Source organism: Vidua chalybeata, chromosome 8 (assembly GCF_026979565.1).
Source record: "Vidua chalybeata isolate OUT-0048 chromosome 8, bVidCha1 merged haplotype, whole genome shotgun sequence".
Classification (NCBI taxonomy): domain Eukaryota; kingdom Metazoa; phylum Chordata; class Aves; order Passeriformes; family Viduidae; genus Vidua; species Vidua chalybeata.
In genome coordinates, this window is record NC_071537.1 from 12,282,542 (window position 1) to 12,298,731 (window position 16,190).

General features: G+C 42.5%; 1 protein-coding gene across 3 annotated transcripts in view; it reads left to right on the forward strand.

Moving 5' to 3' along the window:
- SH3PXD2A (SH3 and PX domains 2A) overlaps nucleotides 1-16,190 on the forward strand; it is a 247,727-nt gene that overhangs the window by 217,895 nt on the left and 13,642 nt on the right. For all 3 annotated transcript variants that reach the window (XM_053948689.1, XM_053948690.1, XM_053948691.1), the window contains 4 exons: nucleotides 6,946-7,063; nucleotides 12,588-12,922; nucleotides 13,790-13,839; nucleotides 15,942-16,061. In XM_053948689.1, coding sequence (XP_053804664.1) covers nucleotides 6,946-7,063; nucleotides 12,588-12,922; nucleotides 13,790-13,839; nucleotides 15,942-16,061 — 623 coding nt within the window. The remainder of the gene's footprint in view (nucleotides 1-6,945; nucleotides 7,064-12,587; nucleotides 12,923-13,789; nucleotides 13,840-15,941; nucleotides 16,062-16,190) is intronic.

Genomic DNA, 16,190 nt, shown 5'->3' on the forward strand with positions numbered 1-16,190 from the left:
ATTATTTAAAACAAAAAGCAGGGAAGGGAAGAGGGACAAAGGCTGAAGAGCTTCTGTCTGCAGATGAACACATTTGATAACTGTGGACAGTCATTCTCTCTCTGCATATTTAGGCAAGTAAAACAAAGTCCATGTTGAATTAATGCATTGCTTTCTGGAACAGAGAGACTTTTTCCAGAAGCAGGTCTGACAAAGCGGGGGTGGAGCGGAGGAGTGGGGGAGGGTGAACACAGACTGCTGACAGAGGGGAAAGTATTTTGAAAGAAAATTCTTCTGTGGTTTGGAAGATGTAGGTTTGGGGCTGTTGCATTTTGCTGAGAAATCATTAATTGGCTAATTTCTAGCCCAGTTCCCCCCTATCCCTTCCCCTACCAGCATATCAAACCAGGAAGGGGTCACAGAAAGCTGGGGACATGTACAAGCACCAGCCGAGTAAAGGAAATTACTCCCTTATTTGGTTGGCTCCTGAAGCACTGCTAATAACTTTCACACTTATTAATGGAGGCAGAAAAGAGAAAACTTAGAAAACAGAGGTGAAGGAGAGGAATGCGAACTGGGGCTCTCAGAACTTGGAAGCAGAAATATCTGAGCACTGGCTGTTTGCCTGGGAAAGATGAGACTGATTGTGCAGGGCTGGAAACGTGCGTGGTATTTTAGCTGCTTAAAGGCAAGGCTCCTGTCCCGAGAAGTTTACAGCCTAAACAAAGAGAAGGAGATCCGTGCATCAAAGGAACGTGGGCAGGTGGCAATTTGGCATGAATCTTCTTGCAACCAAAGGGGTTTTCACAGTGTAAAATGATCCTTCTTCAGTATTTTTAAAAGCTTTTAGAGAAGGACTAAAACTAAGCTTCTTTGGGAAGGCAGGAAATCGGGGTATTTTAGGAAAGATTTGAGAGCTTCAGGTTATTTGATAGCATCGAGGAAGGAGCCTGCTCAGGTTGATGAGGCATCATATGAAAGGCATGAGGCTGAGTGGGAAAACATCACAGAATTTGAAGGAGTGGGAAATCCACATGAACATGTGTGTGTGTAGTAGGGCAATAAAGCAAGGCACAGCACACAGGCTTGAAAATTCAAGATGGAACAACTGAATTGGGAGTGCACTTGGTAGGAGTCTGGTTGAAATGCCAGAGTACTGCTGTGCCAAGAGCCTTTTGCAAGAGCAGTGTGTGTTGAAAGGCTGGGAAGGGAGCAAAGCAGGCATGAGGTGGCTCTAGTGGCTGTGCAAAAGAGTCACTGAAGGGCCAGTGAGGAGCAGCAATGATGGAGAACTTGGAAAATGGCGGGGCAAGTCTGTCACCTCGGTGATAGAATCAGTGGTGGTGAAATAATCAGTGCAAAGGGAACTGGGAAGGCAGAATAAGGAAGATTTTGAAAGAGCTACTGAAACTCGGTTACAACTCGAGCTGTAAAACCTTGGTCTGCTTTCCTTGACCTGATATCAAGTATAAATCCAGACAGCCAGAGGAAGGACCAAGCTGCCATTTCAAGACACCCCCATAACTTCAGTGTAGAGTGTGTATGTGTTCACAGTCACACATGCAAAATATGGAATACTGGTTTGACAGATGGGATTGGAAGAGCCTCACAGGCTGTCAGGTTCAGTGTCTTGCTTTGTCAGCCAAATCAGTAAAAATTCTTCAGGAGGGAATGGAGCTTCATCTTAGCTGTCCTGAGGTTTTTCCTGTGGGAGAGATATCCCAGCGGGTTACCTGGTATGGAAAATGCCATAACCAATGCTTAAAAATTCTTCTGAGATTCCCCTTTTATTACTTGACAGAAATAAATCAGGTGAAACATAAGAAAACTTATTCAGAAATAGGCTGTTTAAAGGGAATGTGTTAGAATGTACCTGATTGCTCACCATGTGCAAGCTGCAGTCCTACACAAAAGGGGGGAAAAAAAAGCACAGTTGTTAAGGTCTGCAATTATCCAAAAATAATTGTCATTGACATTAAGTCCTCCTAAAATGTAAGAAGTCAAATGTCTTATCCCTCATTTTTCTGCAGCCAGTATGTTGTATCACAGCCAGTGAACAGGCTGGGCAAAACAGAATAAATATTTCAGTCCTCATTACACTGTGACTACAGAGATGACCTGTTGCTACTTGATGAGCATTGCCAAGGTGGCTACAGGTCATCTTGCTCTGCTGTAATTCATATGATGGTTTAATAGCTGTATTATAAATTCTTTTTATGTGAAAAGTTGCACTTCTTTAAGCTTTATCTTAAAATGGGTGGGACAAGAAACATGGGTGTGTTTAAACTGTCCTAGCCAGGTTTTCGATCAAGTTTTGTATGGGTTGTCTTGACTCTGCTCTGTATTCAAAAACTGGTTTTAAAATGGCTTTTTAGTTTTAGAGCTATTGCTGTTTATGTACAGAAAAGGCCCCAGCTTGGCAAAACACTGTGGTGTTGGTGAAGGAACACAGAATGGTTGTATTCTTGTTTTGGTGGAGTTTATTGTTTTCTTTCCTTTGTGCTTTTTTGTCCTCTTCTTGTGGTTACAGAAGGACATTAGATGTTAACAACTTGTGCAAAAGTGATCCATAATACTCAAATACCAGTGATTTCCTTGTAGCAGGTCTGTTGTGTACATCTGTATAGACCATGTAGTGTATGTGGCTGTCATGCAGGGCACTGTACAGCTCAGATCCTTTGTCCTGTATGTGTGCACACCTTCCAGCTGGACAGGCCTACCTGTGCTGCATTTTCTGGGGGAAAATCTTTGTTGCTAGAAAAAGCCCTCTCTGTATTACTGTGGGCTGTTCCAAAGACATGGGTACTGTTCTCTGCTGTCCATGCTGTTTTTCCAGTGATCCACCAAGATCTGTCCCTATATTTTGGTCCCAGTTCTCTACTGTATTTGTTCAGAAGATTTTAGGTAGGACCAGAGCAGAATAAAAGCCTGCCTTCTTTTGGGAAGGGGGAAAGGGAAGAGGAGAAAGATACACTGACAGGGAATTGAGGCTTTGGAACAAATAGTGGGCTGAGCACTGGGTTGCCGCAGTGTCTGGGAGGGCTGGGCAGAGCACAGCTACACCAGCAAGGTATGAGCTGGGTGGTTGAAATAGTGCAAAAATTCTGGTTGTGTATATTTTAAATAGTGGCTGTGTCTGGGGAGGAGAGAGAATGACACATACTAATCCTTTCCTTCCGACATAAGTAGATTGCAGCTGGATAATGCATGATGTGACAGACGTGTATTGTAGCTCTTTGCCAAACAGGCTTTGCTTCTTCATGCATGCCTTGTTCAAATTTACTGGGGCAGCTCAAAATCCAGAGGGGAACCTCCTTCAGCTCAGCTGGGAAAGGTGTCTGTGACCTGCAAATTAGAGATAAAGGAATGGCAGTGAAGTTGGCAATTAATAGATCTCTGGATGTCACTCACTAAGAAAGAGCTGCCTTCTTGCCATTTTCAGCTCAAAGGGGGTAGGGCTTTCATCCCTTTGTTTTTAAATGCAGCCTTTTAGCTGGTGTATGTGCTTTGTAGCATGTAGTAAAGTTTATTCTGCGCACTTGACCTCAACACTGAGGTTGATGTAACAGAAGCTGCAGCTGGGGAATACGAATTATCCTTTTGTTTGTCTTTTTTTTTTTTTTTCCTGGTAATTCTTAAGTCAAAACTTAATGAACCAAAATTATACACTTTTGTATTCTCTGTAGAGTTGGACATATAACTTCAGTGGTAGATCTGGGATGGTTCACTGATTTCTGTTTTATACTATTGCCTGTCACAGAAGCTGAATGAAACCAGCATGATAGATCAGATTTGTCAGAGTAACTCAGAGCAGTGTCATTCTGCTGTCTGATGCTCTGCTGATTCTCTCATGAAACCATTTATCTATGTTAAGTCTTTACAGTAACTTTGCATATCAGTCATGAAGTGTCAAATATCTTTTCTTAAAGACTTCTGAATAATAATCTGATATGTTGAATGCTATTATCAGTCCTCTTCGGTGACACATCCACTGAGAGCTCCCCTGCTCCCTTCAGCAAATCTTGGTTTATACAAAGTGTCCACCAGCTAGACATAATCTTTGAGAAACAAAACAGAATTTACACTTTGGTTACAAGGGGGCCCATATCTCTAGTTTGTTTAAGTTACAAACCTCATGTATGTTTGTGGTATCTCCTGCAGCATTGACAGAAACCAAATGTGTGTAATCTTGGAAATGTAATTTTTGCTGTCAAAGTACTTTGCAAGGGGAAATTGTAATGGTGGCTTCCTGGCTTTTATCTGTAGGCTTAAAAATAGAGCTGCTAAACAAAAACATTGTGGGACCGACCTTCTTTTCTAGAGTTGATTTTTAACACTTTTAATTGTCTTGCTTCATGGGAGATCCTTTTTCTCTCTCTTCCCTGCCTATTTCCATGCGCTCATTTTTTTTATTTCTTCTGTATAGGGAGGAGTCACCTAAAGGGCTTTACTCTCAAAAAGCAGTAGTCTTGAGCTGACAGCCACAGGACTGAAGATGTAAGCAGTGAAGGTGCTCATGGGCAGAATGGGACAGTGGCAGTTCAGAAGAGCCTTACTGTTTCTCCTGAGTGATCAGCCTCCAGTGCTGTTGGTTTTGATGGGTTACCACTGTCTCAATTCCTCACACACAGGTTTGGAAAGTTGTGTAGGAAGTTAGGAATGAGCAACCTATGCATGGTTATCTGCAGCAGAAGGGAAGCCACATCCCTGAAAAGTGAGACCACTCTGCCCAGCAAGAGGAGCCGAATAGTTGGCTTTAGCTGAAGCAGAGCCTGGTGTTTGTGTGGAGGAAAAAACAGAATAAACACAGCAATTTCTGTGGGAGTTCTAGTGGCAAAGGTGACCTCTGACAGCCTGGGTTATACAGCAGCTTTGGTATGGGGGAAAGAAAAAAGAGGGCCTTCTTCCAAGACTCAGTAAATATATGCTTAGCTCAGTAGTACTGTCCTAGAAACATCCCTGGAAGTGTCTGAAACAATGTGTATCTGGACAGAGCAGCTCTGAACTTTCCCTTGGCCCTTATGGGCCAAGATCAAGCTGCCCAGGGGTCTTCTGCAGTTCAGTTTAGTGCTTTGTGTGCAGTGGAAACCAGACGTGGAGCTCCTTCTGCAGCAGACTTGAAAATAGAGGAAAAATTAGTCCAGTTCTACCACCCAGAGCAGAAACCAAGCTAGGAAAACTCTCCTGTCCTGTGACTTGGAAGCTGGGATTTCATTTGCCAGGTTTCATTTTTCAAGCCCCATCTTGTAGTGGAGTATTCCTGTGGGGAAGGTGTCATATGCTGATGGTGCTAATTACAAACTAGCTGGAATTTCTTACCAGTGATAAGCCAGTTAAGCAGCCCTCCTAGGGGAGAGCAGCACAGAGTCTTTTCCTCTTGGTAGCAAGGGTTTTGACAGATTTTGCCCCATCAGAATTAAAAGAATCCAAATGTGACCAGTCAAGGGAAGTTGACTTCAGAGATGTATCTTTGCTGAATTTGCTGCCATCAGATGCTCTGTCAACATTATTTTCCCTTTTCTGAGGTATTATTTCTTACTCTGTCTCAGTAAGGGCTTTGGTTTATTTTTCATTAAGTTTCTTTGCTTCACCCAGCAACAAAATACAGTTGAGCCACAAAACCAAACAGCTGCTTGGATCTGTTTTATTCTCTTAAAGAGTGCTCGCTTCAAGCTGCTGCAGCCTTTTCATAGCTCCTTAGTTCTGCAGCGATCAGGAGCTTTGGATTCACTTTGTTTCCTGCCCATTCCTCTGCACTGACAGCCCTCCATTCTTTCCCTGTTTGTTGCGACTGCCGGTTGAAAGTGCTAGGAAGGCTGGCTGGGGTGCACTTCATTCCTTGCCTTCCCTGCCTTTAATCTAGCTACAGAAACTCATACTGTCACATGCACCATGGTTTGGATTGAGGAGAGGGGTTTTGTCACCCTTCCCCTGTCTGCTGCTGCAGAGGAAGGATGGTAGTTCAAGTTTGCAATGGCAGGTGTAATTTTTTAAGCTCCAGAGGGAAAGGTTGACCTTGGGTGTAATGGGAGTGCTGCAGTAAATCACTCCTGGGTAGGTGAAAGAAGATGTTGACAAGTGTCTGTTATGCTCTGCTTATTGGCTTGCTCTCAGCAAGTCTGCTTAAAACCTCTGCCCAGCTGGGAAGGGGACAGATGCTGGAGATGAATAGGGATGCTAAGTTTTTGGCTTGAACACTGTATTTGAAATCCAGTCTGTGCTTTTGAAGTGTGTGTCTCAGTTCTGGCCCTCCTTTACCAGTGTCACACGTGCATTTCTCTGGAGTGAGGTTTAGCAAAAGTATGTTTGCAAAACACTTCACAACCTATGAAGGCAAATGTTGTATCGCCTCCTGTCATATGCAAACCTCTTTTGTTCTTTTGTCACTTTTTTTTTAATGTTTCAAGCTCGTTGCTGTAGACCTATGCTGCTTGGGAGGTGCAAGCAGAGCAGCGTGCTGGGCCAGCCCCTCTGGGCTGGGGAGAAATGTCCCTCTGGGGATGCAGTGCTCGGGTTTCAGTAACACAATGCTCCGTGCAGCCATGTGCGTGTGCAAAGAGCCAACTGGCTGCAGCTCCCGCGGTGATGCTCGGCTGATTTGGCAGCCAGATTGAGTCTGTCAAGTTACAGTATGGGAGTTAAGTCCAGCTTCAAATCCTCTCCCTTACCCGCTCGAGGAACTTGGAAGGGGGGAGGGAGGTGAGAAGAAGGCGGGGGGAACTCTCTGGGGACTTTGTGTCATTATTGGCATGGAAACATTTAGTGATTATCAGCAGCAGGGTAGTGGCAAGGGGCTGATTATCTGTCATGTCGTAAGCATAAATAACCAGTGGGCCCCTGAGCAGGGCTCCACCTTCTGTAATGGCTTCACGTAATCGCTGCATAACAGTTTAAAAGCAAGCAGTGCGGAAAAACAGCTGGGCTGATCCTGACCCTAACTGATGTTGCCTTTTCTCCCCTCACCAGAAGAGAAATATGTCACTATCCAGCCGTACGCCAGCCAGGGGAAGGATGAGATTGGGTTCGAGAAAGGGGTCACCGTGGAGGTCATCCAAAAGAACCTGGAAGGATGGTGGTACATCAGGTAAAGAAGCTGTGCAACCCACAGAAATTGTGGCAATGAGCTTTTCTGATCACTTACTGAATGTTAGCATTTAAATCATTCTGTAGCTGGACAGGGAAGCCCAAATTTTTCATAATGCCTCTTGAAGAAATATAAAGAAAAGTCTGAGGCGATAGAATGGTGACTAAAGTAACACTGCAGTGTCTGCAAAGGCTGTGGACCATTCCAGTGAGGAAATGCCATAACTTGCAGTTTTTGAGGTTTTTTCCTTGGTTCAAGTTAAAAGCCCATATCTGAGTTAAGATCTGTGAGACCTAACAAGGCTTTCTGTTGTATATAATTTTAATGTGTTTCCAGTATAAGAGTTATTCTGCAACCTATTTAAATCTATTTATAGCAATGCTGAAAGGCTGATTGTGATCTCTTGAGCTGTTTGGGGCAGGTAGTGCTACTTTCAGGGATACAAGATCAGTTTGCTGGCTATAGCCCTTGTGCAAGCTTACCCATGGTTTCAGCTAATTTGCTTTGATTTTTGTCTGTCTACATTGGATATTCCTAATGTAGAGGGGCTGCATTCCAAGGCCAGGTGAAGTTGTTATTGTACAACAAATTTTGTTATGTAGCTGGAACAGTGGTCCTAGCAGAGAGTTTTGATTTAAGAATCTCCTTTGTAAATGCTTACAGGGAGACTGTAAGTTAGATATTGTCTCAGTGATGTAGGGTGTCAGGATGAGCACTTGATGAGAGCTTTATTCATCTAGGTTCACACAGCATTTAGGTTTAAGTGCTCTTCTGTGGTTCTGCCCCTTGTCTTGTATCTGCATGTGAACCTCTCAGTGCTGTGACGTCCCATTTCTCTTCAAACAAGATGTGATACAACAAGTAGCTTAAAATGGAGGTTTATCTCTCAGCAGTGCAGAACATCTCATATAGTCATCTTTTTCCATTCAACATGTAATTATAGTGATTTTTTCCTCTTACTCTTCCCAAGTTATAGCTTGCTTTTGTTTGAATGCTGCTTGATTTATTGGCTATGGATGACAACTGCGAAAGTGCTGACTGAAGCAATGTTGTTTTTCTTGATTTGCCTTACTTAGAAGAAAAAAATATCAGTTTTCGATCTAATGATCCCATGGAACAAATAAGCTAATAAAGATAGCAGTGGAGCCAAGAAGGCACTCTAGATAGGAGGAGCTCAAAAATGCCTGGGTTTGGTCAGGTCACATTTTTTTCTCCTTTAATTGTCTAGAGAAATGGGATCCAAAGTTTCAGATAGGGGAATCGAGCACATAGGTTTTTCTGAGGGGAGAACCATTGCAAGACACCTCTAGTTAATTTTTTGTATTTTATTTCTGCAGTGTAGCCTGGTTACTACTGTAGGTTTCCCCTCTGCCATACTAGCACTCCTACAATTAGTTTAATTTTTTTCCCCTTTTTCTCACACACTTCTTTGAGTCAACCCAAAAGACACATTTTTCTATACAACAGGAGTGCCTTTTGGAGCATGATGACACTTGCTGCAATGGTTTCCACAGCATCTTCATTCATGGCAATCTGCTGGAAGGACAGTGGATACCCCAGCCACCCCGTGATAGTTGGGGATTGCAGCATGTGCTTGGCTTTTTTGGAAGAGGCATTTTGATTTGAGAAACCCCTCTTCTTGTTGGAAGATGTTACGTGCTCCCCGTATGTGTGACAAGTATATGGGGTGCCAGCTGTGCTCCTTTCTGCTGCTTTGGAACACTGTGGTACTTTCCTCCTGGAGGATTAAACTCTTCGAGTTTTTTTCCCATGGGCAATAGTTCCAGAAATGTTGATGATGTGATGCATCCCTGCCAGCTGGTCCTTTGCAGCCTGGGTGGCTGATCTCCAGCTTGCTGTGCTGTTTGTTACGTGTAAGCTGCCCTGAATGCTGTTAGGTACCCCTCAGAAAAGGATTCCCTTCCTGCAGAAATTTGCTTCTCTGAGTACTGACTGCCTTGGAAGGAGCAACTCCTCCTCTTGTGCGTGTGAGGGGAGAGGGAGCAGGAGGAGAATGCAGTCGAACCCTGGGCTGGAAAACAGACTGAACACACTTCAATGTGTGGAGAGAAAAACAAATCCAGTAGTTTGTAAGTGGAATCCACCTTAAAAGCATTAGCTTGTTCCACCTTAAATGTGTAATTTCTCCAAATTCTTGGCCATGTGCTGATCCTCATTTCCTGTCCTTCTTTTTCTTTTCTTTCTTTTTTTCTTTTCTTGTTTTTTTTTTTTTCTATTTTTTTATTTCCCTAGTTTGCTTCCCTCTGGACTAATTCCAGTGCTCTGGAGCTGGAAAGCAGATGTGACTCTCAGACTTACAGAGGCACTTCTGACTTTTTTTAACATTCCTATGGTTTTAATCCATTTTTTCCTTCATGTAATATAAACAGGGAGGGTTTTGGGAGCATGAAGGAACCAAATCACTGCACCTAATTCTTAGACCCTCCCAATTCAATGCTGTACAAGCTACAGGCAATATTGGTGTCTGTCTTCATGCTGCCCCACATGCATTATGACTTAAAAAAAAAAAAAAATGAGAACTAAGGAGAAATGACAGAAAGGATCTGTCCTGGGACCCTGCTTACTTCTCTGTTGAGTTCAGTAGATCTGTGCTTCTCAGTGTGCCATAGCTGGCATTAGCATCCCTCATTTAGATCTTACTTTGTCTCCAGGTGGCAGCAAGAGATACAATCTTGTGGTGCCCAAGTGGACTGACTGCAGGGCAAGTTGGTACCAATATGCTAAGTAAAGCTGTTTTGATTTGCCTTCATATCCTTCATTTTGTGGTTGCTCTGAGCCTCAGCCCATGAGAATGAAGTGCAGCTGGGAGGTGCTGGCAGCACTGAAGTGAGGAGGAATCTAGGATGGGGTTTCAAATGCCTGCAGTAGGTTCTGAACATAAAGGAAGCAAAGATACTTGTGAGTCAACTCTTAAGATGTGAAATGAAAATTGTTACTGGTTCAGGACTTCGCTGAAATTGATTAACAGTTGTTTTAGTTCTTTCACCTATAAAATGGGGAAGATCGGGGAATCTTCTAAGGTTATTCTTCAAAAGGCTTAAAGATTAATAAATTCAAGGACCAAGGTAAAAAATGTAAGCATATTTCACTTACATAAGTAGTTTTTATTTTTGATATTGCAGAAATAAACCAGTAGTTTCTAGTAACTACTGCTCAGAATTAACTTCAGGTTAAATTGGCTGACACAGGAAGAAGTAGCCTACAACAGCCTCTCCACTGAGGGTATGTTGCCCAGAGTTATTAACTGTCCATCTGTTGCTGCTAGTATTCATTGGGAGAAACTATGTGAGATCAGAGATGTTTGTAGCAGTGGGGTTACCCAGGCTTATCCAAACACATACAGCTGGCAGCAGAACTAACAGGCCAGTGTAGAACCTGCCTGTGGCTGCCCTTCTGATCTTAAACGTGTTAAATCTCCCACAAACTAAGATGGATGTAAACTGTTTCTTCTTGCTGATTTTGCACAATCAAGCTCTGTTGAAAGTAACCTTTGGAACTGGAGTGGTCAGTGCATTGGCCACTGTGGCTTTCTCACAGATGGAGACCTCTACACCTCCACGTTGTATAAACCCAGAAATGTTATTGATGCAAAGGCAGCAGAGAGCACTGGTCAGCAGCTCTGCAAAAGGGCTGTCAGCTGCAAAAGGGAATGAACCCAAAAGTCTTCAGGGTGGAAAATAGCACTGGGTGATGCCTTGACACAACAATTGTGGCATGTATTTCCTTATTTCCTTTTCATTTTTTTTTGGTTTGGTTTGAGGCCTAGCAGAAAAACCTCAAAAGGGGCAGGATTTAATAGACCCAAATTGCTTCTTGACATAGCATCACACAGTGGATCCTGTGTATCTTTTCAAAGTCAAATCAAGTTAGTACCAGGTTGCTACTTCTTGTTAGTCTCCATGCATCACACAAAGCTCAGAGCTCTTGGGATGCTTTGCTTTGACATCAGAATCATTGGAAAAATTTGTCACTAAACTCCCTGAACAGGAGAGATCCCACATCTTTACCTTCATGTGTGACAGAAGGCAAGTATGTAAGGAGAAGCAGAATCTCTAGTATCCTGCCTGGTCCAGGTGGGTGAGGAGGAAAAGGCAGGATTTTGGAGAGAAAGATCCTTGTGGTCATTGATAGAATTGTATTTGCTTTTATACAGGAAGAGTAATAAAGTCTAGAGAATCAAATCTACACTGCATTTTCCTGTTCGCCCTGTAAAGTCCCAGAGCCATTCTTAAGTGTGTGGATGTCATGAGGGAGAGCAGATGAGCTTTGATGCAGAAATCTCACTGGAAACCTCAGAGTCCAAATGTTGTCATGGCAAAGATGCTCACCTGCCAGGAAATGAAATGCTCATATCCCCTGTGCCCCAGATCCTTCCTCTGCTGTCTAATGAGGCTCCCTTTTCAATAAAGAACCTTAGAGTTCTACTGTTTTAACCCTTCTATTTCCTGCAGATTTCCTGAGCATCAAGATCTTAATGATGCCTGCTTTCTCACTTACAGTTCAAGTGCCTGCTTTGAGTATCTTGGGAGATTAGAGAGAAGGTTTTCAGTGACTCTCACTGTAGCAAGTTAGGGTTTCATTAGGGAAAGCAGAGTTCATCCACATGGTCCTCCCTGGAGTCTGATTGTAATCTGAAATCCCTGCTGAGGTGTTAGGAATGGCAGGAGTTAGAAAAAAAAATTCTTCCCTAAAGTCCAGTTTAGAAGAATTACCTCAGTTTGAAGTGTAGCATGATAAACTCAGGATGGTGTTTCAGGAACACGTACTGGATTCAGGTGTCTGTTCACATTTCCTAGTTTATTTCTTCAAATTGCCTGTAGCTTGTTCAGGAAAATGAGTCTTCATCAAAGCCATTTTTCCTCAGACAAATTGTTTCTTGATCTTGCAATGCTAGAAGAAGCTGCAGTAGTTTAAGGGTCCCACATGCTCCATGGCAGAAAGCTGCTCACGTGGAATTATGGAAGAGGGAATGGGAATTGTGGGGAATTGTGGAAGGGGGCCAGTGTTCTTTGTAGTCTCAGGAAGGGAGGCTTGCACAACAATCTTAAACTGCAGGTGCAGGTTCTCTGTACAAGGAGCTGTATACCCTTATTTTAGCCCATTTTCAATCTGAGCTGCCACTAGGAAGTTTAAAAATTATTAAAATATTTTACTTACTAGTTTGCTTTTTTGCTGTGTGGCAAAATACTAAGTTTGCCTAGCACTGTCTAGGGGAGGCATAAAACAAACTGGTGAAGCTCTTTACCTTGTGTGTAACTATTTATTGTCCAGAGAGACTCCTTCCTTAGGATTAGTGGCTTTCATCTACACAGTTAACTGCTGGCTCAATTGACTTTGATATGTCTAATCAATGGATAAAAAATGAGTAGCGACTGCAAAATCTTGGTGGAGAACTGCAAACTTTGTTTGATGTTTTCATCCATCATTTTTGCTTTAGCTGTTTTACCTGAAATGCGTGAGAAAGCTGTGTTTGATGTGATGGTGTTTCCTTTCGCCTCTCCAGGTATCTGGGCAAAGAAGGCTGGGCCCCAGCTTCATATCTGAAGAAGGCTAAAGATGATCTTCCATCTAGGAAAAAGAACTTAACTGGGCCAGTGGAAATCATAGGAAACATCATGGAGATCAGTAACCTGCTGAACAAGAAATCATCTACTGACAAGGAAGCTCAAGGAGAAAACGAGTCTGCAGAAACTCACATCACCAAGAAGGAAATCAGTTTGCCCATCCTGTGCAATGACTCTAATGGCAATGCTATGATGACTGCAGACAAACAGGCTTCCAAACTGGCCCAGGGATCCCCAGCCATAGCAAGGATAGCACCGCAAAGAGCTCAAATAAGTAAGGCAGTAAAGTAGTCTGGGTTTTCACAAGGTTGCGATGAATTCTTGTTCTCTACCTTTCAGGGCTGGCATTGCCTGTCAGCCAAGGTCCCACATGTCCTGGCCTTACAGCCAAGTCCACAAAAACAGAGCTTTGCATAGCCTGTAGATGTATCAAGAGGAACTCCAGAATGTGGTCCTTCACTAGTAGTGATAAAATTTAACTTCACTTTATACACAGGCTGTCTGGTGGTTCTTTATCTTAGCCTGCATGTGTTTACTTTGTTAATCTTTCCAAAGAATACTTTTTTTTTTTTCCTTTTGAATGCTCTAAAATGTGCCCTTTTACCCCAGAAATGTAGATAATGTGATAGCATGTTCAAGTTGAGGAGACCACCTGTGTCTTCTCTTGCATTTGTTCTGCTGTTTTCCTGGGGACAAGTTGCTATGATGTTTTTACTACTTCATCTGCAAAATGCGGATGCTGATGCTATTCTGTGTAAGGAATAGCAAAATTCTAGGCGAGAGGACAATGTGAGTGTTTAGTGAATTACTTCTACTGGGGGTGGAGAGAAATAGGTATTAGCCAGTCCTTTGTTGGCCAGTCTCCAATGGAGCTGGTCAGTTCCAGCAGAAAATACAATGCACTGCTTTCTGGCAGTGATTTCCTCTTAAATTTGCTGGCTTAGCAGAGATGAATAGCTAAGTTACCTTGGTATTTCTAATATACCCTCACAGTTTCCTATCTTGTTTCATAGAGATGCCTTAAATATTGCAAATACTGACTTCTATTCTCACACTGTGTAACAGCAGAGAGCTGCTGAAAAATGTGTTTAGCAGTACTTGTGAAGTTAAATAAACTTTCACTGTTCCATTTCCTGCTCAGGTTCTCCAAATCTAAGAACAAGGCCACCCCCACGAAGAGAGTCCAGTCTGGTGTGTATTGGTTTATGGTTTATCTTAGCAGTGGGTAGGTGTCTGGGTGCTTTGTGAGACTTTGTGCAGCTGTACAAGGTGGGAGGGATCCTTTATTTGCATGCCTGTTCATTTCATTGTTTAAGTGTTGAGCAGACCTCAGGGCATCCTAATGATAAATCATGTTTTCTGTTATTCAAAATGTTGCCCCAACTAATCAAGTCTGAAGGGAGAATAGGATAAAGCTGCTGTGTTCTGTGCATGAGCATTAAAACTTGTTTGGCTAACTCAGAAGGTTTAAATATCTTCTGGGTGTCTTTAGCCCAGACTGAAATTTCTGACCTTCTTTTGTCTTAAGCAACTGGGAACGTGTCCCCTCCTTCCATTGCTGCCCCCTTTCAGGTGGCTAGGCTTCACTCTTGTGCATGTTTAAAGTGGCTCAGAATCCTGTGGAAGGATGTGTGCTACAGGAATGAGACCCCCTATGATTTCTTATCCCCAAAGCTAGAATCCTGGAAGTTTGTACCAATTTGAGGTTAGAACTGTCATCTTCAATAGGAACTAGTTAGTAGTATATTTATACAAAAAGTCATGCTAATAGCTTGTTTATCTAGGCAATACATAGTGTTTAATCTTCGCTGTACCCTTTATGAGCCGTATGCGACTTGTAATTTTTCTGTCACCAGAGAGGCTTCTTAACAAACTACATGAATAGCATATTACCATTTTCTTCCCATTTTTCTTTGCATTATTTTCAATTAGACTTTGTTTTGGCAAGACTATGACACTTAATCCCATGCTAAAAATAACACTGATATTATATGTGAAACCCTGAGCACATCTGCTGTTTTCAATTATCTTCTTTTAATCCAAACCATCCTATTATCTCAAGGCATTTTATTATGCTGTGCTTCTGCTGTATTTCAGCATTTATAGTGCAGGAACATCCAATTATAACATTGTTAGACACGGTTCCTAAGGTGCAGAGATGCATTCTCTGTGATATGCCACATGCTGTGCGTGATGAAACATCAACTGTTAGTTACAGAAAGGGTATCATAGAAATAGAGGAGCAGGAGAATAAAGCACAGTATGCGATATGCCCTTCTCCCATTGATGGCTCAGGATCATTTTGTGTCTTTGTCTGTCCTGTGTTTGTCTGTGGATGCTCTGACCTATGCTCTGACCTATGTTCTTTCACAGAACCCTAAGTAGTGAAGTGTAGAAGCTGTGTAGCTTCACCTAGCTGCCCTGCAGATGAGCAGTGTGCTCAGCTTTCAAGATTGAAATTCCTAAAAGGACCCTTTTCCCATTTATCACCTTAGAAAATAATTGTAGTAAATTCTAAAATGTGGCAGCTTAATGTAAAGGCACTTAGCTTTTAGAGGAGTCTGATATGCTGCCAAAATGGCTGTAAATAGCCATGTCCCATTTCTCATAGAGCCTTTACGAGGGTTGTGTTGGGACTAAGTAGAGGTTCTGGGTCTGTTATGGGGAGGAACTGGAATTGTTTTGATCAAGCAGTAAAGTCCTTCCCTTCTAGCACTTTAGTTGGGCAAAGCTAGGGGAGTCTATGATTTATCCTTGTTTCTTGCTACAAGAGATGCCTATTAGCTCATATCCTTCACTAATTCAGATTGTTTAAAAAGTCCAGCAGCAGACACAGAGCGGAAATTCATTTGGATTACGTTTTAAGATAATGTATTTAATGATAAGCAGAATCTGTTAGGGGTCTGTTGCAATGCAATTTTCTGCAGTTGTGGCATGTCATCCAGAGCTTGGTCTTTTTGGACAAAATCTGAGTGTAAATGGGCTGCTCTTAGTGTGACTGCAGTGGCAGCTCACACTTCATCACCCACAAGTACATTTTACTATTCAGATAAAGATTATTACAGTTTTAATAGTTGGTGAAGGTGGCATGAACAGTGCATATGTTGAAAGGCCTTTCTCTTGTAGCCCATATCAATACATCAGCTCCTGCTCTGGAGAACTGAGCAGTTAGTGTTAGGAAGTAGCACAGGAAGAAGGAAGAGTCGTAGTGAATAAAAGTAATTCTTTTTCATACTGCTGTTTAGCTGACTGTTTCTTTGGTTTAAATGAACAAAGCATCCTATTTGCCATAGGGTTTTCAGTTACCCAAGCCACCAGAGCCACCCTCCGTGGAAGTGGAATATTACACCATTGCTGAATTCCAGTCATGCATCTCTGATGGCATAAGCTTTCGTGGAGGACAAAAAGCAGAGGTGAGCATTAACAGTGTATCTGGAAAATTTGTAATATTTATCTGTTGCATGGGAGTGGATTGGAAGGGGAGGAGTAGGAAGCACTGAGTTGATATTTTTGTCTAAGTAACATGTTCCTTGTTACCTCTT